Genomic DNA, 27,504 nt, shown 5'->3' on the forward strand with positions numbered 1-27,504 from the left:
TTTGCAATTACGGAATAATGCGTTTGATTGACAAAATTCTCTCTGCAATGACGAATTCAAACGAAACGAAAAAAAGCAATGCGTTCATCGAAGTTTTCATGTTTTACTCTACAACGTCTAAATTTCGGTGACAGATTAGAAGTTGGATTGAAAATTACATTGATTTCCTAAGTAATAAACCCCTCGGGAATAAATAACAAAAAAAAATACAGCGACTATTCATATATTTTCCCATAAAAAATTTAATATTTCAGAAAAGCCCACGTTAATAATAAGCTCTGAGTGAATTCTATATGTTCGAAAATTCCACAAGGATCAATGACAAAAGTGGATTTAGGTGTATCGAAAAAGAAAATAGAGGGTTTTTTTTTTTTTTTTGCAGTAGCAGCAGATGTAGGGGAACAATTTTTAAAGTTAGGAACAGAGCAATAGACGTGTAAAGCTGATAGAAAAAAAGGAACAGTGGATACTCGCACGCTATATTCGACGCGTATAGTGAAAAGTGTACACGGACGCCTTTCTCGGGATTATGCCTAGACACGATCCACGATCCTATGTAGATCGTCGTGGAAAAGTATATGCAAATCCTCGTGGCAAACTGCTAGACATTTGCATAAGCTTATAGATAAGAGACGCGCGTTAACGGTACGCGTATTCCTTTGGTTTTCGTTTCTTCTTCCATACCATGTCATCTATACGCGAATAGATTGTCTTAACTTATTTAATAAAGACGAACAGACAGACAGATATAAATTTTTCTACAAAAAAAATAAAGGGTTAAATAAATCGATTTCTATTTTCTTTAAACGAGGACATCTTTTTTACCAGTTAGGTATACTTTTGCGATTTAACGTGAAAAATTAGATCGACAAAATTTCCCGTTCTGATCGTTTCCGAAAGCCGTATATGCCGGGAATGTATTTGCGATAAGGAGAGAGACCTCTCTCTCATCTCGACTAGATTCAAAACCCTTTTTCCATTGGATTTGTTTCTTCGCATGAAAAACCGATAAAAGTAACCTTCTCGCTTGCCCCCCTATCCCCTTTCTACGTTCAGTGCTTGCATGCGCGGCTTTTTATCTTCAATCAGAAAAGAGAAATTGCGCCAATGATCGAATCGCCAAACCACCAAGGACACCTTGAAAATTGCTCTTCACTTTTCTATAGATGAGATTATATTTTCTTGATTCGAGAAAATCCTTTCAAAAAAAAAAAAAAAAAACACACAAATCCACACAAAAGAAATCCGCGGATCAAAGAATCTTCCAGTCAATGAAATTTTTTTTTTTTTCCCCGTCAAACAAATAGTAATAATAATATATTGTAAGAATAAAATGTATTTAAATAAAAGCTGAGATTATATTCTTTTTTTTGTAATATCATTTTCTCAGTATATTTGCCGAGTAAATATAAAGTTTTTATCTCAATTTTAAAATAATATAAAAACCATTTTTTCTCTTTTGCAAATAATATATATATCCATATTCAGATATTTTAAAAAAGTAGATCTCTTCTAAAGAAATTATTATTTATGTTAATTTTTTTTTCGTTTTTTCTTACTTAAAAGATTATATCAAATTTTCAAGGTTTAATATTTTTCTCTGCATTTTAATTATTCCTTTAGCTGGAAAATATATTTCATTTTTATACTTTTTTAATTATTCTTATTCCGTTATTAATTTATATACATATTTTTTTTCTTTTAAATAATTTTTTTTTAATTAAAAAAATACTTTTATTCAGAAAATTTATTGTTTTCTAAACGGCAGTTAACCAGAAAATAATATTAAAAAAAAATTTATACGGTAATAAATTAATAACTTTTTAATTATAACAATAAAAATTTGTTTTTTGTAAGAGTTTCAACAAAATAGCCTATACTCGGGAGTTTTCGGGATAGCTAATTACGAATTCGATGTCAATTTTTCAATATTCAAAACAACGAATAATTAAAGAAAAATTTTATTCGACCTAATTTTTATTTTTACACAATTTTTATTTAACAGAAATTCTATTTAGCTGAATTTTTAAGTAAAGGAATTTCTATTTTATCAAAATTTCATATAAACGAACTTTCGGTTGTCCGAATTGCTATTTGATAAAACTTTTACATATCGGATCATACACCCGGTTCAAAAATTTCAGCGGGAATTTTAAAATCAACCAATCATAATTTTCTTCGTAATTTTTTCATTTGAGGATTTTAAAACTTCCCGCTGAAATATTTCGGCCAGGTGTATGATTGTATATATATGTGAAAGTTCTATAAAATGAAGATTCGGACAAGTGAAAGTTCGGTCAAATGAAGTTTCGGTGAAATAAAACTTTTAAAAATTCAGCTAAGTAGTATTTCTGTTAAATAAAAATTAAGCATTTGTCTGAATTTTTATTTGTACGAATTTTTAATTGATAGAATTTTTAAGACGACGAATTTTCATTTGTCCAAAATTACAAATGGCCAAACAAACAATCGACAGAAGGATTTCGGCGAAATTTTTAAAATTGACCAATTAGAAATTATCATGAAAATCGTGATTAATCAATTTGAAAAATTGCGCTGAAATCTTTCTGGCGATTGTTTGTTCGGTCATTTGTAATTTCGGACAATTGAAAATTCGACGTTTTAAAAATTATGTCAATTAAAAATTCGTACAAATAAAAATTTGGACAAATTAAAATTCGGTGAATTGGAATTTCTGACATTTAAAAATTCGAATCACATAAAATTCAATTGAATGAGAATTCTGTTAATTTAAAATTCGATTAAATTAAAATTCATTTAAATAAAAAGTCATTTAAATAAAAAGTCATGTAAAGAAAATGACTGTAAAATAAAAATTCTGACAAACAATAATTGGGTAGCTAAAAATTTTTTTAAGTAAAAATTTGGAGAATATTTATGTGTCCCTATTAATGACATATAATTTTTTTTCTGTCAGCAATATTTGTTGTTGTTTTTTTGCATGGGGTGAGTGAAACAGTGACGATAGAAGAACGTAGAGAAGGGAAACTTAAAGCTGAACCACCAGAGGGAGAAATTGCGACATTCCACTTAGATGGCATTACATTATATCTATAAACATTCAAAATTTAAACTTGAAACATTTAAATAAAAAAAAAATTGTTTTTGATTTTAAATGAATTTTAGCATTTTTAGCTTAATGTTTTAATATAAAATAATTATTAGAAGCATTTATTTCTATTTAGGAAAATTAAAAAAAAAAAAAAATATCAAAATTTGAAATTTAAGAAAGCCTCTGGGTTAAAAAAAAAGAAATGCATATTTTAATTTCTGAATAGGTGAAAAAATTATAACAAACAGTCGCGAATCTTCTAACAAGATGAAAAAGAAACCTTTTTTTTCTCATTTAAAGTCAAGACCAATTTTATTCTATTATCTTATCTTCTTAAAAAAAATAATACACCATTTTTATATAAAAGCCGCGCTCTGTTGCAAATTAAAGCCTCCGGGCGCAGTTTCAGGGACTTGAAATTTCCATTCTTTTCCTTCTTATCATTTCTTGGCACTAAGCCCAGTGCGCCAAGCGCGTTGGTTGGTATTACTTTTGTGTTTCTCTCATTTGTACCTGCCTTTTTATATATATATATATATATATATATATACCTGTTTTTCCTCTCCAGGATTCTTCGACTTCAATTTTCATCAGGACGAACAAAAAAAAAGAACTTCATGTCCTTCTGGCATTAATCTCACGCAGCTTCATTTTTTTATCTTTCAAAAATAACTGTAATTTATGGCTGGTGGGAAAAAAAAAATTGTTTTTAACTGGTACAGTTAGTATCGCAGTAATAGATAAAAGGAAGTCTCATTTTTATTTTTAGAAAAATTTTGCAATTTTTGTTTTTGTTTTTAAATATTTTTCTTATTCTTTCCAAATTTTTGCATTTCATAAAAGTAATACTCGCCTCTCTCTCTTGTTCTTTGATTAAATTTTCAATTTCCAAATTTCAGCGAATATAATTTAATCAGTGAAATATTTTGAGAGATATTAAATATTTGAAAGAATTTGAAAACGATAGTATCTTTGAGAATATAAAATTTTATTGCCTCATCTCTTTAACTAAAAACTTTCATATTGCCCTCTATAAAAAAAGATATTGGCCAAATGACTCAGTTTCGAGATTTTTCATTGCCAGCGTGTCTCTCTCATAAATCTATAAAGAAAACGAAGAATTTGTCACACATGCAAACAGCGAGAGAAATGAAATTTTCTTTTTTATGTTCAAGTCAAACAAAAAAAAAAAAATTTCTTTTATAACTAAATTTCAATGTAATAAATATATAAGGAAAATTTTCTTTTTTTTTTTTCTTCACCAATATATGAGTGAATAATAAATTCAACTACTTTTATAATAATGAAATTATAGAAAAAAAATTGAGTTTATTTAAAAAAATATTTCACGTTCTTGTGTGAATTGTACGTGTTGCAGCGTGTACAAAAAAAAACACCAAAAATACGTGACTAACAATTTTTTCACAAAAAAAAATGAAAAAGTTTTGTTAAAAATTGAGATTAAAATTAATATTTATTTTTTCTAACAAAACTTTTTTTATTTTATTACTTTTTTGGATAAACTTTTTAACCACGTACTTTGGGTGTTTATTATTAAAATTTTTATTTATTATTATTATTATTATTATTCGAAAATAATTTAAAATCGTTGAATTAAAAAAAATTAATATCAATCTTTTCTGTACATACAAAAAAAAAAATTTGTACCGATGTGACGTCACGATACAGTCGCTACCCAGATAGTACGTAAGCTTGCAGCAACCTTGCGGCAAGCTTGAAATGTCCCACCAAACCCAAGCTTGCATGGTAAGCTTACCGAAAGATTGCAGTGTAATGTTACTGCAAGATTGCACAATAAGATTATCGCAAGATTGCTCAGTAACCTTGCACGGTAAGCTTGTAGCAAGATTGGTTCAAGGTTGCCAAATAACCTTGCTTTGAACCTAAAAATTTTTTTTTAATTTTTCGTCTAATTTTTATAATAAAAAATTTAAATAATAAAATTATATAAATTAGACGAAAAATTTTTTTTTTAATTTTTTAGATTCAAAGCAAGGTTATTTAACAACCTTGCACCAACCTTGCTATAAGCTTACCGTGCAAGCTTACTGAGCAATTTTGCGATAATCTTATTGAGCAATCTTGCAGTAACCTTACACTGCAATCTTTCGGTAAGCTTACCATGCAAGCTTGGATCAGATGGGACATTTGAAGCTTGCCGCAAGCTTACGTACCTCCAAATTATTTTTCATAGAACCACAAATGTCAAATTATATTTTCTTAAGATTTTCGGTCCAAAGAATATGCCTAGAGAAATACTTTTCAAGGTATTATGTGGACCCAAGAACTTTTTTGAAATGATTTTATATTTTTGGTCCCGTGAAAAACAATTGAGCGTCGACGCCAACTTCATGGAGGTGCTTACGTGCTATCTGTGTTGTATTCGCGTCTTTCCAGACCGTTTTCGGTACTTAAAAATTATTTAAAACGTTTTTATTTAATTTAGCGCTTATTTTTCATTAAAAAATTATGAGAAAAAAAATTTGTTATGAAAAACAGACCCAATCTACCCATTAAAATTAAAAAAAAACTAACTTCCTATTACAACAAATTTAATGTGGGAAATATTCCTGCGCCCCCCCCCCCAAAAAAAAAAATTCAATATTTAAAAAAACGAGCACGTAACGGACTTTTTCATTATATTTCAAATTTTGTAATTATATATATCGTCAAAATCTAATTTCTTAATTTGAAAGATTAGAGAGTAGAAATTTTCTTAAAGGAACCCTTCGGATATTACGTCTTGACCGGTGTATATTTTGTACGCTAATTAAATTAATGAAAATAATTGATTGACTACAGTAGGGTTTCTTGATTAAAGGACATAGTATTTCCGACATTGGACGTCAAGTTTCAAGACAACCCTCTCGTCATCATCTTCGTCGTCGTTTGCAATTCTCTTGGCTCCTCTACGTATACTTGGACTTGAAGCAACAAGTTTCAAATATCAGTGTAGTACCCACTTCATCACATAGAGTAGAGTATAATAGTTCTCGAAAGTTTCCTTCTTTTAGCGACTTTAGAGAGAGAGAGAGAGAGAGAGGGGGGGGGGAGCGATGCACAATGGAGGGGACTACTTTCTTCAGACGTTCTTAAAATTATTCACTAATATATATATATATATATATATATATATATATATATATATTAGTGAATAATTTTCTTCTTTTCTATTTGCTCAAAAAAAGCTCGTCGTATATTCAACTCTTCGATATCGGCTTTTCTTCTCTTGCGATAATAATTAAAAATCAGAGAGAAAAGTTTCACCTCACTCAAGAGTCATCCAATAAAAATTTAAGCGAGAAATATCACTTAAAAATGAAGGTACAAAATTTATTTCTTAAGAAAAAAATTTCAAAAAATATCGTCAACCGAGGCGCATGATTTTTTTTAATAAAAATCAATAATTAGAATTTTCATTTTAAATCATTTTATAAAATAAAAATTTTTATTTACAAAATTTTTAGGTACTGAATTTTTATTTAACCCTTTCGCAGTGTAGCAGAAATAAAATTTCCGTGCCCCGTACGTGAGAAAAAAATTTTTTTTTTTTAAATTAATATTACCATATTATATGTTTTTAGGGTCGCTGATTACGAATTTGAAGTCAGTTTTTCAAAATTCAAAATGTCAGATCCAATATGGCGGACGAAAATTAAAAACTCATTGGATTTACTTGAAACTTGTTACTCGGGGGTTTCTTGGGTCACTGATTACGAATCCGATGTCACATTTCCAAAATTCAAAATGACGGATCCAATATGGCGACCAAAAAAAATTTGAAATTCACTAGATTTGCTTAAAACTTGTTACTCGGGGGTTTTCGGGGTCGCTAATTACAAATCTGATATCAGTTTTTCAAAATTCAAAATGGCGGACTCAATATGGCGACCAAAAAAAAAAATTAAAATTCACTAGATTTGCCTGAAACTTGTTACAGGCATTTTTAAATGTTGATTAATTAATTTTTGTTAAATTTTTAAATTTGTCATCCGACATATTTGATTCGCCATTTTAAATTTTGAAAAATCAATATCAAATTCGTAATCAGCGATCCCGAAAACCTCCTAGTAACAAATTTTAGACAAATCTAATAAATTTTTAATTTTTAATTTTTTTCGTAATCAGCGACCCCGAAAACCTAAGAATACCCATTGACAAGTTTATCGTATTGTGTCTACTTATTTTTTTTTTTTAGATGCTACTTTAGCGGTCATGCACACTGGTGGCACGACATTTTTATGCCTCTATAGAGGTCAATAACAGTGAAGGGGTTAACAGAATTTTTATTTTACAAAAATTATTTTTTACCAATTTTTTATATTTAAATTTAATTCTAATTTAACAAAATAATAATTTATTAGAAATCTCTTTAAATAGAATTTTAAGGGATTTAAAATTTTTTAAATACCATAGTATTTCCAGTTCACTTAAATCTTAATTTGTCCGAAAAAACAATCGACAGAAAGATTTCGGCGCGAATTTTGAAAAATTAACCAATAAAAAAATTATCAAGAAAAATGTAATTGTTTAATTTTAAAATTCACGTCGAAATTTTTCTGCCGTTTTTTTTTGTGACATTTTTGCAGTTTCGAACAATTGAAAATTGGTACTAAATGTAATTACTTAATTTTTTGTTAGAGAGCAGAAAACAAAATTCATAAAGTAGTGAAAAATTAGATGAGAAATTTTCAAAGTTTACAAAATTTTATTCGAATTTTCTAAAAGTTTTCTAGAGTTTTGCAAAATATTTCAAGTAAGTGTTATCAATTTAGTTGAAACTTGGATTGGATTGGATATTTTAAGAGAAAGGTGTGAAAAACCAAAATTACCATGGATAATTTTTGTTCATTTTTTGAAATTATGTTTAAAAATATTCTCGATGAAATATAAAAATTTTATGAATTTAAAAATTTCGTTCTCTTTTTAAAACTATTAAAAATTCAAACGGAATGAATAAAATGCAGAAGATGTAGTATTTCTAAATCAGAGACAAGACGTTATATATTCTTAAAATAGTGTTCGCAAATAATTTTTAATTGATTCATATTTCCTCGACTTTTTATTGAATTACGTTCTTTTCCCGGAAATTATTATAAATTTTTGATTGTTGCAACTAACGAAAACAAATGATTTTTAAAATATCGTCACAATTATAACTTTACAAAATAAAAAAAAAAATATAAATCTACAGAAAAATTTACGATGCTGAAATATGCAACGTTTATGATCAGCGATTAGAAATTAATTTTTATTTAACATGGATAATTATAAAATTGTTTACCTAAAAAAATATTTTTTTTATAATTTATTTATTCATAAAAATTATAAGAAATATTTTTCAGGCAAAAAAAATTATAGAATTTTTCATTCTAAACAATTATTTCATTAAAAATCGTTTATCATAAACGTTGCGTACTTCAGAATCGTGAAAATTTTTTAAAAATAACTTAATGCTTTGAAATAAATTTTTTTTTTAATTTTCCATGAAAAAAAAGAGTTTCTGAAAATATTAGAAAGTTAAAAAATAATTTCTGTATTATGTAAAGAAAAAAGAAATTACCCGAATTTTAATCGTAATTCCGGTGGATTTTCAATCGAAATTTTTTACGGAAATATTTTCACGTTGATCATGAATTTTGAATTATTATTATTATTATTCATGGAAAAATAAAAAATAAATATATTATAATTAATAAATTAATATATATAAATAAAGAAATAAAATAATAAACAAAAATGAAAAATATATCTCTAACCTTAGTCTGCAAATGATGTGTATCATATATTTGGGACGATTAGATCTGCTGTAGACACACTTTTACACACACGCGATTAAAATAATTTCAAACACATATTTTCAAAATACTTTTTCCAAAAATTTAAACGATCGCGATTTAAAAAATTTAGAACACTTCCGGAACAAAAAAAAGAGAATTTACTATAAAAAGACAAACAAAAAAAATTTAACTCATTTTTAAAATTTGTTTCGTTCACTAATTAAAAATTGCAAACACTCGCAAAGCTATTTTTACTGTAAATATATATGTGAAAATATATTTTTAAAAAACGATAAAAAAATACAAATGCGTTTCAACACAGAGAAAATACTTTAAAAATTCCAAAATTCACACTGACGTTGAGCACACCCGTCTAAACTGGTCAAAGCACGAATTGCAACTGATCGTATAATATCTTTGAAATTTTCACTATACACTGCTACGACCTTCGGCTTAGGGTAGCCTTTTGTATTTCAATGTAAACACCCAAATCGGGGTGCAGGTATAAAGATGATTTCAAAATTTAGTCGAAGCGACGTATTTATTTACAATATTATTTTAATATTATTATTAATATTATTATATATTATTTTTTGAATTAAAATAATATATTATTTACGACAAAATTAGAGGTTGATTTTTTTCTATTTTAATTCATGCACCGCGAATTGGTTAAAAAATTCTAAATCAAGTTTAATACAATTTTTCTTGTTTTTTAGGACAAAGAAAAAAAATTTTTTTTGTCCAGTTGTGATCATTTTACGGCAAAACTTCTGAAATTTTTTTTTTCAAATTATTCTAGTTTCTTTAAAAAATCAATATTTTTCAATTCTGTTTTTTAATTTCATTAAGTTTATTATTAATGTTCTTTCTTTGTCAAATTGAAAAAATTTTTAAATTAACAAAATCGGGGACATTTTTTTTTGAAAATTTAAAAAACTCGAATTTTCTCAAAAACATTATTTTTTATTTTCTTAAACATTTTTTGTGGTAACTATAGATAAAAAAAGGAACTTTTTCTATCGACTTTTGAGGCGTTTTAGCGGTAATCAAACTTATTGAAAAAAATTTTTTTTTATCAAGTAACTACAAAAAAATTTTTTAAAAAATAAAAAATGATGTTTTTGAGAAAATTCGAGTTTTTTTTAAATTTAAAAAAAAATGGCCGCGATTTTGTTAAGTTAAAAAAAATTTCAAATTGGCAAAGAAAGAGCATCAATAATACTATAATAAAAACCTCCATGAAGTTGACGTCGATGCTCGGCACCGAAAATTGTTTTTCACAGGATCAAAAATGTCAAATTATATATTTTTTAAAGATTTTCAGTCCAAATAATGCCATCAGAAATATTTTTCAAGGTATTATATGGATCGAAAACCTTTTTAAAAATTATTTGATATTTTTGATCCCGTGAAAAATAATTTTCAACGCTGAGCATGTACGCCAAATTTATAAATGTTACTGAAATCAAAATTCAAAAAAATTGAATTTTAAAAAAACTAGAAAAATTTTTTTTTTCGCAAAACAAAAAAAATACCGTGATTGTCCCATTTTCTGTCCAGCTAAGACCCAGTCTCCGTCTACTTTAATTTTAAAGATGACATTTCCGAATTTCGGATCTAAGATTCCGGATTCCACTTTTCACATTCCGAATTCCACATTCCGTATCCCACTTTCAAAATTCCGTATTTCAGATTCCGGATTCCATTTTCAAAATTCCGGATCCCACATTCCGGATTCCACTTTTCAGATTCCGGTTTCCACATACCGGATTCCATTTTAAAATTCTGTATTCCGGATCCTATATTTCACATTCCATATTCCGGATCGCACATTGAGGGTTCCATTTTCCACATTCCGGATTCCAATTTCAGAATGTGAAATGTGGAATCCGGAATGTGACAACTGAAATACGGAATTTTTACAGTGGGGTCCGGAATGTGGAATTCGAAATACGGAATATGGAATACGGAATGTGGGATCCGGAATCTGAAATACGGAATTTTAAAAAAGTAGGATCCGGAATGTGGAATACTGAATGTGGGATCCGGAAAAAGTTACATAATTGACCCCATGGACGGAAACTGGGAAAACGACGGTATGTGTCTTTTTATTTGTCCTGAAAAACAAGAAAAATTGTATTTTCAACCAATTCGACCTGTATGAATTGAAATAGAATCACCCTAAAATAAGTCGAAGCAAAACTAAACTCAGAACTAAACCGATAATAAATAAATTTGTTAAATATTAAGGAAGTTCTCCCCCTCCAACGTCAGTCAAATCAATGCCCATTTAAGTTTTCATTTGTATCACGTAGTACTATAGCTCAACGCTTGGCAACGTTGGATTATATTTCCCCCGTTCCGTTTCGTGTCGTCTGCTATTGTTTGATTTATTTTCGTTAAATAATAATAATAATAATTTATTATTTTAAAAATCTTAATTTTTTATAAGCAAATTCAAATTATTGTTCATTATTATGAATCTTTGAAGAATATACTATTATATGTATATACTACTTATATTACTTTCAAATTTCGCGCTTTTTCTATACCTAACCTACAAGACGCAACGTTGCCAAGCGTTGTGCTAAGTAATTTCTGATTGTCAAAATACTGTGTTTTTTTAGACAAAATAATTAATTGTGAGTCTCCTAAGCCAGGTCTGATCAATTTTATTAAAAGTAAGTGAACATTGGCTATTAAACTTTATGTATATAAAGTTCCAGTAATATCTTTTCGTCAGATTTTTCACAATTTGAGATTTCAGACCAAAAAATTCAATTTCCCATAAGAACCCGTGTTAAATGTGAAAAGAGAAAATTATTTATATCTTTTGTCAAAATCCACCTAGACCTCTAAAAATTTAACTACATCTTCTTTAAACCATTATCTATCAGTTTATCAAGTTTGATAATTAACTCTTCGTCATTTCTGTTTGCGAGAGAACTTCCTTAAAGTAAATTTTTTTATGAGCCAAAAGTTCTGAACGTTCAAATGAACGAAATATTTTTTTCAATCTATAAATTATTAAAAATTATAATAGCAATGTAAAATACAACGTTAAATCAATTAATTATTAAATTAATAACTTCTTTTTAGATATTTAAAACAATATTTTATATAATAAAATTTGTACTTAAAGAAGTTGTAAAAAAAAATTTCGTTCATTTGAACGTTCAAAACTTTTGGCTTATTTTTATTTTTCCATTTTAATAACGCATTATTTTGTTGAACATATTTTGAATTTTTCAATTCATTTCCCCTCCTTTTTTAACACCTTATATTTCTTTACATCTATTTTTTTTATCACTTATTTTCTTCTTTCATCTCCACTCGAAAAAGAAGAGAACGCTTAGGCAAGAGAAATTAGGCACTAGGGAATCTTAACGCTTGATAGTTTCCGGACAGCAAAGCTTCTCACGCGTCCCGTTGTCGTCGTTGTTGTCGTCCTGTGTGTACAAATTACACCCGCGTGAAGTGACATCACTTCCCATATTCTCGTGCAGTTCCACTATACGCTATATTTATACTTGTGACAAGTGGGTGGTAAAGCGTGGAGAATCATAAACCTATTTAATGCTTGGCTATAACGTGTAGCGTTTGAAACGATGCCCGTAATTGTCTTTAGTCTCCCTCTACTTTCGTGACTGTCTGCGCATATGCAATTAGACTATTATACACGTAAATGCCTTCGCTTACAATACTCTCATCCTTATTCTATATACATATATATATATATATATATATATATATATATATACAATATATTATCCTGCGATTTCTGGGCAGTAAATAATCGCGAAATTTCGACAAAACGTTGCATATTATGCTGATTATATTTCGTCGAGTGGGATAAGAATAGAAAACGCAGGTGGTTTTTTGAGGTATAATATTTATAATAAATTAATTTATCAGAAACTGACCTAATTTTAATTTCATTCATTGATTGATAAATACACAGATAATTATAAGGTATTAAAATAAGCTGCAACGCTTATTATCTTAATCCAATTTTGCTTATTTTAATACCAAAATGGATTAAAATAAAGCAAAATTGAATTAAAATAATAAGCGTTGCAGCTTATTTTAATGCCTTTTAATTATCTGTGTATTTCCCTATATTCGGCCTAGAATCTTCAATTATTATTATTACTAAAAATACAACATAAAGTAAATTTAAAAATATAAATACACTATTGGTGATGAAGAGCTTATCAGAGTATCTTTGATCCGTGATCTTGGAGTTGTCACATCACCGTGACTTATATTTAACAATAATAATTAAATAAATGGAATATTATATTTAAATAAATATATTTGTAAATAAATGATTGTTTATAAATAAACAAATATTTGTAAATAACCGCATCTATTCAAAGAATGACCTACAAAAATCATTCTATATAAAGGTAAACCTTTCCCATTCAAAACCAGTTACAAAAGATATAATATATGGGGCATTATATTTTAAAATTATACCCCTAGTAAACAATTATTGACAATATATGACATTTTTTAAATAATTATTTCTCCCATTTAATTAAATCAAATTACTTTTGCAATGAGTGGTTTCGAAAGAGAAATTTCTAAACTTTATTATTGTAAAAAAATTTTTTTAAAAAAACGTTTAATTAGCATAAAAAATTTAGTTTGAAGGTTAAACTTATAAATATCTCAAAACACGTTGTCTCCGATTTTGACAAAATCTGTGTCAAAAGAAAGCTTAAATATTCTATTTTTTATTTCCGTAAAGTTTATAATGGACATTTTCGAGAATTTCCAGAAATTAATTAAAATTCTCAGACGGACTTAAAGAACCATTTCTTTAAGAGCGGATTTTGTTTTTTAAATTTAATTTCCATTAACCTTACATTATTACATCACTTGACATTAGAGAAAAAAAATATTGTAAACAATAAATATATTGATCTTTAGCTATTTGCAATTAAAAATTTTTCAAATTTAAAAAAATTATTAAGATTAAAATTGAAGTTTTAAAATTTATTTATTTAAAAATTTCGTAAAAACAAATGCCGCTGTATTTGAACAGAGGTTCTCTATTCATGCAAATTTCAACCCTTTTTAACCTTTGAAACGTCTGAGAATTTTAATTAATTTCTCGAAATCCTCGAAAATGTCCATCATAAACTTTACGGAAATAAAAAATAGAATATTTAAGCTTTCTTTTGACACAGATTTTGTCAAAATCGGAGACAACGTGTTTTGAGATATTTATAAGTTTAACCTTTAAACTAAATTTTTTATGCTAATTAAACGTTTTTTTAAAAAATTTTTTTTACAATAATGAAGTTTAGAAATTTCTCTTTCGAAACCACTCATTGCAAATGTAATTTGATTTAATTAAATGGGAGAAATAATTATTTAAAAAATGTCTTATATTGTCAATTGTTTACTAGGGGTATAATTTTAAAATATAATGCCCCACATACAGTTCAGTTTTAAAAACATATACCAAATGAATAGTTGTCTTAACCTAAGTGGTTCGGTTGTTAGAACTAAACTCGAATGGTTGTTTCAGTTCGGTTATTTTAACCGAAGTTTGGTTATAACAAACAAACACTTTCCAACAAAACGAAAGTTGATTCTAATGTAGAAAAGTATGTCTAATTTGCAAAAAGTTGGGAAATCTCGGCTTTGACAAAAATCTTGAAGGCTATAAAATGCCAGTTATTATTAATAACATTCTTAACAATGGTAAAAAATTTGTAAGTCTAAGATGTATATTGTAAGTAGCTACGTTTTTAAAAATGGAAAATAAAAATAATAGTTTTGGAAATGTAGTATTTTTATTTTTAATTACACTACACCCCTTCAAAAAAAACATCCTTATTTTTTATTGGTTTATAACTGAACAATTTGATTGCTTCAACCGAAAAGTTTGATTGAAACAACCGAAGAGTTGGTTAAAATAACGAAAAAGTTTAGTTGAAACAACAGAAATGTTGGTTGTTGTAACAAAAAAGTTCGGTTGAAGTAACCAGAAAGTTCGGTTGAAATAACCTGAAAGTTCGGTTGCAATAACTAAATTTTTATCATAATGTCAACCGAATAGTTCGGTTGTTACAACCAACTTTTTTGTTATTTCAACTAAATTAAGGACACCTAACTCGATTGGTCATCACAACTGCTGAGTTCGGTCAGGTTAATACTAAACGAAAAGTTCAGTTGGGAAAACCGAACTTTTAGTTAGCTATATACCATACCATTTTTTGAGTGTATCTTTTTGAAAAAAGATTATACTTCTTACTTTTTATTATTATTCGAGAAACATAGTCATTTATGAATACGTCAAATTTTCCCAAGTTTCAATTTTATTAATCTATTTAAAGAAATTATCCCTAATTATCGGTAATAAAAATTTTACAAATTTTTTTTACTCAACAACTCATCAAAAATTCAGTTCCTGAAGCGAAATATAAAAAAGGGACTATACCAGAGTCAACTAATACATATAGATCCACAACAAGTCTTTGAGGTAAACAATAACAAGCTTCTAAAACAAGAATTATTTGATTGTTCTTTGACAAATTATTATTAACTATTGAAATTACGATATTTTCATCACCATAAATAAACTCAATAACATTGAGTGACTATTCACCGCAGTGAGAAGAGAAACATTGTCATGCGAAAGTAAGAAACTTTTCTCATCGATGAGTGAGTGAAATCAATGTTGCCAACTTAGAAGACGTGTTGGTAAGGTAGGTATTAAATAGTTTCTTAAGAAAAAATGCAATACCTACCTTACCAACACGTCTTCTAGGTTGGCAACCTTGATTTTACTTACTCATCGATGAGAAAAGTTTCTCACTTTCGCATGACAATGTTTCTCTTCTCATTGCGGTGTGTAGTCACTCATTAAGGAGTTTCTATCGTTCCACTGGGCTAGTCAAAACACTGTTCCTATTGTTAAAAGGCAAATTTTACACAACTCGTATAATCTCCGATAAATTTGTCAATACAACTGTAAATAATTTTTCATCGTATCTACAATATTTTTTCGTTTAACACATTTCAAAATTATTTTCAATACTCACGGTAATTTTTATTCCAAGTAAACAAAGATAATCCAACTCACCTGAAATAATCCAAAAAAAATACATTTTTTTATAAAATAAAATCATTGATACATTAAATAAATGAGAATAAAAAAATTAATTTAATATCAATTTACTTAATTATAATTAATATTATTTTATTTATTTTAATTTAACAATAATAAACCATAATGATTTACTATCTGATCTTGAGCAGCTCTATGAGTGGTCTTTAAAAAACAATCTATTTTTAAAGATAAAAAATGTAGTGTCATTTCATTTCATAGATGTACAAAATTTTCTGATTATAAATACACTATTGGTGATGAAGAGCTTATCAGAGTACTTTTGATCAGTGATGTTGGTGTGCTGTTTGATTGCAAACTTTCTTTTACTGATCACATTATGTATAAACTATTAATAAGGCCACCAGAGTCTTGGGATTCATCATTAGAAATTCCAAACGCTTCAAAAACAATGCAAAAATCAAAAGCCAAAATAAATAAGCAATTTTTAATCGGATGAAATTTCAGAAGAACTTGAAAAAAATAAACGAGCAAAGAATGATGTGTAATATTTATTAAAATTGTTTTTTAGGTTTAAAAGGTGCATGCCTCAGTTAAATTTATCGGTATATTATTTAATGATTTTACTAAGCATTTTTTTTTTACAGGTCTTAATTGTCAAAATGGGCCTGTGGGGCAAACCGGCCTATGTCTGTTTCCCTTGCAACAGAAATTCACGAAGATTACCTATCGGCTAGAAAACTTCGTGCACGCTTTCCTGATTCTTTGTCCACTTTACGGAGATTTACGAAGTTTTCCAAAGTTCACCGATAGACGTTTCTTCGTGAACGACAACAATTAGTTGAAAATATTTGTTTTATAAAAAAAAAGATGTTTCTTTAATTGAAATTTAATCCTATCTTATTATTTTCCTTATTGGAAAGATTGTTTATTGATTTTTTATATTTAGTGACGTTTTCCTTACAATTAATTCTCTAAACAAACAAACAAAAAAAAAACTGGCCGGTTTACCTCAGGGGTGAGGCAAACTGGACAGTTTGCAAATTTTTTTAAAATTGATGCAGCAGCTAAACAATACATTTTAAGGTACATGTGTCTCTAGGAAAAAGTTGCGCAATTAGATGACCTTTCCAACAAGCTATTATAAAAGGTTTTTCATTAGTTTTTTTTAGTTACTAGAGCCTTACAACTGTTAACATGGCCGATTTGCCCCAGTCTCCCCTACATAATAGGGGGGGAGTCAGCATGGTTGGGCCACCCCTGTGTTTATGGCTCTAGCACACTGGCGCCCTCTATTTTATTATGCAAATACTTGTTAGTGATGGCAACTAACTTTTCACGTCAGTTACAGTAAAATGCAATTGCAATAAATATTTAATTTTTCAAGAAAACCAAAATAAGTGCTAAAATGACAACCTAAAACTTTTTCACAGTGACAGATAAGTCGATTAAATAACAGAAGGAATGAGCAAACAACAAAATAAAATGACAGAAATTGTTCATTATAATGTAATTTAAAAGTTTCAAGCATTATTTAGCGTTATTGTTATTATGTTTGTTTAACGTGTTTTTGTTTACGACGCCGTTCGTCATGGTTGGGCCACCCACCAATTTTCTATTATTATCATACGTCCAGACATCGAAAATTCAATTTTTATAAAAAAAGAGTCAAAGATGCCATTTCCATTAAAAAAAATTGGTTTTAATAAAATTTGGTACTATTTTTTAATTTTTTAGACCAATGTCGCGAATAATCGGATTTTGGTTCAGGGGGCTAATTTTATTTTATCATTTTCAGCTTAATTTCAGTATTTTTCTGCCATTTGAAGGGTCCTTTTTGGTCAATTTCCTTCATTTCATATTGATTTACTACAGTGGTCCAACCATCAAGCCCTGGCCCAACCTACACGACAAAAATTTTTTTTTTTTAAATGCCTGTAACTTTTACACTTTTGACCCAATCATTTTCTGATGTTCAGAAGAAACATTCCACTTTAGTGTATTTTTTCAACCATATACGAGAGAATTTAAAATTTACCCTAAAACGGAAGTTATGGGCACAAGTCAAAAACTGGCCCAACCATGCTTACTCTCCCCTACTAATAATATTCTTATAATTGTTTTGTATTATTGAATTTTTATTTCTGATTATAAAATTTTTACTTATTTTTTACAACTGGAATAAATTTTTTCTTTTATTAATTTTAGAAACTCATTTTGATTCATTTTCGAGATAAAATAGCAATTTTTCATTAAAATTATTTAATTTTTGTTGATTTGTTTGAGATAAATTTTGACCTAATTTCTCATAGCCCAGATCGACTTAACTTGTAAACTGGCATTATGTTTCTATTTCAATGTGTGTATATATATATACAATATTGCACGTGTAAATAACAAATATACGTGAGATTATAGAGGAGAATTATGCCAAGATCTGCAACCCTTTGCCGACTGTGTGAGGGCTGTTTTGACTACGTAAGTTGCCTAGCTGTGAAAGTTTGCGAATTTACATAGAACACAGATTTTGCACGTATTGGATGCTATGAGCACGTATATACCTACGTATATATATATGTATCTCTTACATTGTATATATCGAAAAAAATATTATATATTTGGACTGTTGAAAAATTTGTATAGTAACTGTAAAAAAAATTAAATTTGTTCCCTTTTACTATTTTACAATAAGAGAATTAGAATTTTTATAATTTTTACAATTCTATACTTCAGTTTTGCCAATTTTTTTTTTTTCTAATCGTTAATGACAATAAAAATAATAACTCTACAGACAAAAATTATATTGACCAATGCTTCAATTTAGAAAAAATTTCACAGGGTCAAAAATTATTTGGATCAACTTAAAATTTGATTGATCCAAATAATTTTGTTGATAAAATTAATTTTTTTCAGTATTATGTATATATATATGTATATAAAAAAAAGATTCAACTTTAAGAAATGAATAAAATATTAAAAAGCATCTTTGTATTAATTTCTTTTCATGTTAATATATGCAAAATTCTAATTAAGAGCGGTATAAAACTGAGATGAAGATGGGGTAATAGAAATCGATCGCGAGGTCTGCAAAGTGCAAAAACTTTTAAAATACTTTCACAGATTACCCGCACAGCTCATGGGAAGAGAAAACTTAGTGGCACAAACTTTTCTCTCAGCTTACACAGACCCTCCTCTTTCAGAAATGGAAAGGATCAATGAGCTGGTTTGGTATTGCCTTGAACTCACGAATAAAAATGAAATGTGATACAGTTACTTTTTATATAAAATAGCAAAAATTACTTTACATATTATGTTTATCCTGAAACAAATTGAAGCAAATGTTTTTTCACTATATATATAAAAGCACAAAAGTAAACAAAGGTGAGAGTAAAGTTAAAATAAAAAAAAGAAAAATTTAGTTATATAGAAATTTTTATTTTTAACTTTATTTTATCAGAATTTTTAAATTAACTTTAAAAAAAAATTTTTTTCAGTTTTTTAATAAATTTTCCCTGAAAAATAATAAAATTTTTAATTTCATAATTCTAAAAAATCAAACATTAATTCGTTTTAATTATGTTTAATATCAAAATTTTTAAAAAAAATTTACATTACAATTTTTAAAAATCGATATTTATATATTTTTTTTAATAAAAAAAAAAAATTATTTTATAATTTTAATAATATGATTTGTCTCATAAATATAATAATGTTAAAATTAAAATCAAAATTTTAGAATTCTTTTAAAGGGACGAAAGAAATTTTATTCTGTTTAGTTTTTTTTAAATATTTTTTTGTTTTTAACCCATTCGCAGTGTAGCAGAAATAAAGCTTCCGTGCCCCGTATGTGAGAAATTTTTTTTTTTTTTTTAAATTAATATTACCATATTATATGTTTTTAGGGTCGCTGATTACGAATTTGAAGTCAGTTTTTCAAAATTTTCAAAATTCAAAATGTCAGATCCAATATGGCGGCCAAAAATTAAAAACTCATCGAATTTACTTGAAACTTGTTACTTGGGAGTTTTTTGGGTCGCTGATTACGAATCTGATGTCAGATTTCCAAAATTCAAAATGGCGGATCCAATATGGCGACCAAAAAAATTTTAAATTCACTAGATTTGCTTAAAACTTGTTAGTCGGGGGTTTTCGGGGTCGCTGATTACGAATCTGATATCAGTTTTTCAAAATTCAAAATGGCGGATCCAATATGGCGACTAAAAAAAATTTGTAATTCACTAGATTTGCTTAAAATTCGTTACTCGGGGGTTTTCGGGGTCGCTGATTACGAATCTGATATCAGTTTTTCAAAATTCAAAATGGCGGATCCAATATGGCGACCAAAAAATTTAAAATTTACTAGATTTGCTTAAAACTCGTTACTCGGGGGTTTTCGGGGTCGCTGATTACGAATCTGATATCAGTTTTTCAAAATTCAAAATGGCGGATCCAATATGGCGACCAAAAAATTTAAAATTTACTAGATTTGCTTAAAACTCGTTACTCGGGGGTTTTCGGGGTCGCTGATTACGAATCTGATATCAGTTTTTCAAAATTCAAAATGTCGGATCCAATATGTCGACCAAAAAAAATTTTTAATTCACTAGATTTGCCTGAAACTTGTTACAGTCATTTTTAAATGTTGATTAATTAATTTTTGTTAAATTTTGAAAAAGTGATATCAAATTCGTAATCAGCGACCTCGAAAACCTAAGAATACCCATTGACAAGTTTATCGTATTGTGTCTACTTAATTTTTTTTAGATGCTACTATAGCGGTCATACACACTGGTGGTACGACATTTTTATACCTCTATAGAGGTCAATAACAGTGAAGGGATTAATTTAAGAAAAATAAAAAGAAGAATAAATTAGTCAAAAAAATTTTTAAATATTATAATTGCAACAATAAGTTATATATTTTATATAGAAATGAGATTTTTAACTTTAGAAACGGAATTTTTGACTTGAAACATTTTTCAGATAGTTCAAAATTTGGAGTTAAAGTAAAGTTTACTGCAATGCTTTCTACGACAGGTATCGTATTTTCTCAATGTTAATAAGAGTTTTTCTCAATTTGTCAGTTCGAATATAAGCTGGAAATTCATTTTAGAATGCGCAATGAAAGAAAAATTTCCAATTTCTTACTTTTTTTCTTTTTTTTTTAATTCGTGCCTTCATTTTCCCTCTAATATTTTACTTTTTAACTATATTTATTTTTTTCAAAATGTTTTTCAAATTTTATTTATGCTTTTTTGAAAAAAATAAACAATATTTATATATTTTTTTTTTTTTAATTATATATATATATATTATATTTATTTATATATCTATATAATTAAAGAACCTGTATGTAAAAATTGTTATTAAATTTAATTTAACAAATTTTTAACTTTTTCATAAATATATTCCAATTTTTTTTTCTCTAATAAAAAAATAGGAAGTAATTTGTCGTTGATAGCTATTATCGATAATTTTCTGAAACTTCATCAATCTACGATATAAAATAAATTATATAGTGTAACGTAGGAAATGAGGTGAAAAAGGTGGTTACAATGTTACATGGTGTTTGTGTGTGTTATGTTAGGTATTTACGACATGAGAAGAACGTAAAATGATATGTACCTCGATCGTAAAACGGACAATTTTTTTTTTCTCTTCTTAAGCGTCGCGACGCGTCATTTCGCCTCCAGCTTTGACGACTTGTTACACAAAAGAAAAAGTTCGTCACGCTTTTGATTACTTGAGAAACAAATACCTTGACAAAAAAAAATCTAATTTTATTTTTTGAATTTATAATTAAAAAAAAAAAATGAATGTTTAACAACCGTGTATAAAAATTTGTAAATATACATGTAACGACATTTAAAAAAAAGCAGAAGAAGCAAAAAAAAATTATAGGTTATGTTTATGATAGTTTTTTTACCTTGATTAAAAGTTCCTTTTTAAATATTTATCAAATTTTATTATTATATTAATAATAATAATAATTTTCACTCTAAACTATAATAAACATAACCTGTAAATTTTTTTTCCATTTTAGGTTTCTTTCTTCGCAAAAAAAAATTTGTGCAAAACACATTAGTACAAAAAATACAAAAAAAAATTAACTAACAGTTTTTTTTTGTTATTCTTTTCATTTTGTCATAAAAAATAGAAAAAAAAAATTCCTTGTATAATTCATTTTCAACTCGACTTTTGTGGGAAAACTAAAAGAAAATTAAAAAAAAGAAAAAGAGAAATAAATTTTTATAGTGCGTTTTCTGCGGAGGCAAAAGTTGCATCCCTCATGAGTGAACCGCTATTGTTTCAGGAGATGAGAGTTACGGTGGCGAGAGTTTACTTGGCCTCGAGCTTGTTTTCATTCTCATTTCTGCCTTAAGAGAAGTAAGTCCCGGCAACGCGCGGACGTTACTGGATTTAATTTCGCCCATTTAATTCTCCCAGGACTCTCCAGGATGTTGTCATCAAGGAACTCTACCGGAAGGAAGATCTTGGTAATGTACAGTAACATAGCAGTTATAATGTAAAATTTACTGTGAATTCATGTTACAAAACTATATTCCAGAACGACTCGACGACATTTGCTATTTATATAATATGTATATATATATACATACCAGTGGATATTTAAGAATAATATTATATAAAAGTTCATTTATATTTTAATGTGTATATTAACCTTTATACAATTTACTTATTTTTATGAAAATCTGATTAATCACCGATTATCTACAATTTTCTGTTTTTCTTTTTCAAAAATCAAATTCTCATTAAGGAGTTTCTATTGTTCCACTGAATAAATCACTGATGATAAAAGCAGGAAAATAATGATATAAAAAATTACCGACATAGAAATCTACATTACCGACTGATGGTAAAACGGGAAAATAAAAATACAAAAAATTACCGACATAGAAATCTACATTACCGACTGATGGTAAAACAGGAATATGTTTATATAATAAATTAGCGGCATTCATTTTGCTGTTTTACCATCAGTAGGTAATGTAGATATCTATGTCGGTAATTTTTTATATCATCATTAACCTGCTTTTGACATCAGTCGATAATACAGATTTCTGTGCTTGTGTGATTTCAGAGGATTATATCGATGAAAATTAAATCATGTGTTTGATTGGGATAATATTGTCATACCTTGAACTACGAACTAAACTATAAAAAACGTTGTTTTTCAGAAATGTTACGTATGAACTAAATTACAGGTTGGAAAAGTCCTTGAATGCTTGTATTTGTTTTATTTATAATATCTCTAAGAAAACTAGCTCAATTGACGACTAGGACAAAATTTCCGCTCACGAATTACTTAAGTTTAGTTAGTTAATTTTTTGAAATACAAAATGGCGGATCCAATATGGCGACTATTTTTAAAAATCGTTCAAAATACTTTAAAACTTGTTACTCGGGGATTTTCGGGCTCGATAATTACGAATCCAGTGTTAGTTTTTCAAAATTCAATATGACGGATCTGATAAAAACAAAAAAAAATTTTTCCAAGTAATCCAATTCATTTGAAACACTCAGTGGTTTTCGGGATCACTAATTACAAATTTAATACTATATTTGTAATCATAACCCTGAAAACCTCCTAAATATTAGAAACAAATTTGATGAATTTAAAAAAAATCCGCCATTTTTAATTTTGAAAAACTGAAATTGGATTTTTGTAGTACAACCCCAGTTGACGGCTGTGCCAAAAAAAAATATTTTGTCACGATATGTTTTCACGATTCAATTTCTCTGGAGGGAAGTCAAAAAAAAAAAAAAAATTTGTTGCGCCTCAACTAAACAAGAAAAAAAAATTATATACTTTTTAATTGTATAAAAATTAATTTATTCGTGTGAAACAAAAAACCATCAAAGGCATTAAAACGTTTGCGTAAATTTTATTTTGAAAAAAAAATACTCTTTACATCACTACTACTGGAAAAAATAAAAAAAAAAAAAAAATTGTGGATAAAAAGAATCTTTTGAGATTCGTTTTTACGCTCTTTTTATATATAAAACGGTATTAGCAAAGTTGCTTGTGAAACATTACACGACTTGACGCTTACTCTTTTTCATATTATAATGTACAAAAGACCTCTGCAAATTGAAATTTGATTCTTTCTAAATAAATATCCAGCGCAAAGCAATTTTCTTTGAACTACACACGTACGATAAACAAAATTTGCCATGTGAAAAATCTCTCTAATTTTATTTTATTCTTCATTTTTTTTTTTAAATGTTACAAAGAAATTTTTCCAACATGCACATATATATAGATACATAGATACAAAAAGACAAGATAAAAATACAAAAAACATTTAAACTATCTGTTAAAAACTATCTGTTGAATTTGACTAAAAGTTTTTATCCTTTTTATTTAGTTATTGTTTTCGAATTTTTTTATCAAGCCATTTATGAGATGTGAATTTTTCAAAATTTCAGGTTTATATTTAAACATTTTCTTTTTTTTATTGTTGCTTTCTTTAAAGAAACATCAATTTCACAAGTTTTTTTAATTTTGTGTTTATAATTAAACATTTTGAAAATTTGATGAAAAAAAAATAATTAAAAAATAATTTAATATATTTTTTGCAATTTATTACAATTCATTAATCCCTTCGCAGTCTAGTAAAAAAATTGTTTGTGGGCCGAAAACGGTCAAAAAAAAAAACTTTCCAAAAAAATATCGTATCATCGTATTAAAAGATTTTGGAGTCGCTGAATACAAATTTGAGGATAGATTCAAAAAATTCAAAATAACGGATCCAATATGGCGGAAAAAATTTAAAATTGATTCGATTTTTTCAAAATTTGGTACTTGGGGGTTTTTTGGGTCGCTGAATCCAAATCTGACCTCAAATTTGGATTCAGCGACTCCAAAAACCCCCGAGTACCGAATTTTGAACGAATCGAATCAATTTTAAATTTTTCCGCCATATTGGGTCCGTCATTTTGAATTCTTAAATCTGACCTCAAATTCGGATTTAGTGGCCCCAAAAAATTTTAAAGGAACCATTTTCCATGCAAATCTGGTCAATTTAAACATTTTTTTGGACGCCATATTGGGTCCGACATTTTGAATTTCGTAAATTTGACTGTCAAGGAGTTAAAAAGTTATGAGCATTAAAATAAAATCTAAAACAGTTGAAATTTTCTAAAAATTCGTATCTTGTTAACGGCTTGATAAAAAAATTTGAAAAAAATCATGGAACACTTTTTCGTAAAGTATAAAAAAAAAAATTTTTTTAGCCAAATCAAAAGTGTCAAAGTCAGCGATATGTTGGAAAGTAACCCTTTCCCCCTCCCCATTTGGATATATATATATATATATATATATATATATATATATATATATATATATATATATATATATATATATATAAGAGAAGAATCGAAAAGTTCAAATAGTCTCAGCACGTGTTCAAACATGGACCATGTTCTTAAAATATATAAGAATCGAAATGTAAAATAGAAGAAATGGAAATATAATAAAAGAAAGAGAGAACTAAAATAAAAAAGCAAAAGTTGAAAGTTGAAAGCTACTACAAACCTTTTAAGAGAAAACATTTTTATAGACATAAAGGAAAAGAATCTAAAAAAAACAAACTATTTCACACTGAATTTGAAGTATGAATATTAAAACACGTTTGAAAACTATTATATATTAAAAAAAAAAATTGAAATCAATACCAGATACATTTATTGATATAAAATGTAGAAATAAAACGAAAAAAAGAGAATATTATGAAAATAGATAGATAATATAAAATTTGACATTAATTTAATATCGAAATTAAATTCTCTTTGCAATAATTGTGAACGTCATATATATAATTATTTGCTCAAAATAAATATAATAATAGCGTTTTAATTTAAGGATATAAAAAAATAAAAAAAAAGAGCGTAGAGAGTAGACAGTATGCGAACACTTTTTTTTTTCCTTTTGTTTTTATGCTCTTTCAAATGGTAAAATTAAAATTTATGACCAACAAACCTCTCTGTGTTTTGAGATTTAAAATGGGTTCTTACTAATGTAAAAAGTCGCAAATATTTTATGAACTTTTTTACAAGATTAGTATACTGAAACGGTATATTTTTTAGACTCCCCTCCACTTCTAATTACAGTGGGTAATTAGGCATATATAATAAAGTTACAAAAGATTCTCGGCAAATATTAAGAGGAGAGAATATAAATTATATTGTTTTATGTACATAACTTCATTGGTTAATTAGAGGAATTTTTTTTTAAATATTTAAAGACAATTTTTATACTACATAAACAAAATTAATTTGATATTTCTTTACTATATTTATTAATATTTTTTATTTATTTAAACTATCGTAAACATAACCTAAAATTTTTTTTTCTTAGGTCCTTCTCTTCAAAGTATGTAAAATATATTATAATTTATTACAATTATATTCTATTATTATTTATATAAAAAATTATAGGTTATGTTTATGATAGTTTAAACTATAATAAACATAGCCTATATTATATAGGTTATGTTCATGATAGTTTTAACAATCATGAACATAACCTATAATACACAAATTATTTTATTTACCTATAATAAAAAATAATAATAATAATAAATAATATTTCATTTACGTATAGATAGTATGTAGGTTATGTTTATGGTATTTTAAACTATCATATACATAACCTATTATTTTTTTTTGACTTTCAGGTATTTCTCTTCAAAGTGCGTTACATTTATTTTTAATTTTATCAATTTTAAAATTACCTTTCCTTAAAAACTAAAAATTCCAAAGCAATTTCAATTTTTCTCACCAATTTAACAAATTTTCATTTTATTATTTTTAAAAAGAAAACTTTTCTGTTTTTATAAAAAAAAAAAAAAACTTTTAAAAGAAAAAAATAAATTCAACAGTGAAATTTAAATAAAAAGTATTATAAAAAGAAAAAAAAGTCCAATATTGTCGTAATAAGTTGACGCTTAGGTATACAAAAAAAAGTTTGTGCAAATTTCGAGATGGAATTTAATATGAAAATCAGCCAAAGTAAAACGAGATTTTATACTCGCGAATTTATATATTAAATTCCAGATATGCGCAGACTCCAGTACCAAGATATAATGCGAGAGTATATGAGTTTTCGTCTTTTTTTTTCATTCTTTTATTTTTCTTTTTTTTTGTCTTTTTTTTGGTGAGTACAGAATGAGCCTTTTCTCGTTTCTCTTGGTCTTCTCTTTTTATTTCACCCGCGCTAAAAGAAATAATCAAGTGCTCTGATGAAATCATTCTCTTTTGTATATACGAAAATTATTCTCATTCCTTCAAAACTCACAGTGTGCAAAAACTGTTTTTGTGTGTCATTAAAAAAAAAAAGAAGAAAAAATATTTTTAATTTCCAAATTTAAATATATTAATTAATTTTTAAAAAAAAAGTTAAATCTACTTTTTTTATATTTCAATTTTATAAAATTTCAATTTAATGTACAAAATATAAGTGATTAATCGATAATCATATAATTTTCCATTTCACATAAAAAATAAATATTTTTAATTTT

At 27.0% G+C, this 27,504-nt stretch overlaps 1 protein-coding gene across 4 annotated transcripts in view; it reads right to left on the reverse strand.

Moving 5' to 3' along the window:
* LOC127280842 (connectin-like) overlaps positions 1-27,504 on the reverse strand; it is a 497,564-nt gene that overhangs the window by 221,466 nt on the left and 248,594 nt on the right. Inside the window, exon 1 of one of the 4 annotated variants that reach the window (XM_051304133.1) lies at positions 8,854-9,257. The exons of the other annotated variants lie outside the window; for them this stretch is intronic. Coding sequence (XP_051160090.1) covers positions 8,854-8,879 — 26 coding nt within the window. The 5' untranslated portion in view covers positions 8,880-9,257. Of the gene's footprint in view, positions 1-8,853; positions 9,258-27,504 lie in introns of those variants that run through there. 4 annotated transcript variants of the gene reach the window in all.

Source organism: Leptopilina boulardi, unplaced genomic scaffold (assembly GCF_019393585.1).
Source record: "Leptopilina boulardi isolate dan_hultmark-lab unplaced genomic scaffold, ZJU_Lbou_2.1 LbouV2_255, whole genome shotgun sequence".
NCBI classification, from domain to species: Eukaryota; Metazoa; Arthropoda; class Insecta; order Hymenoptera; family Figitidae; genus Leptopilina; species Leptopilina boulardi.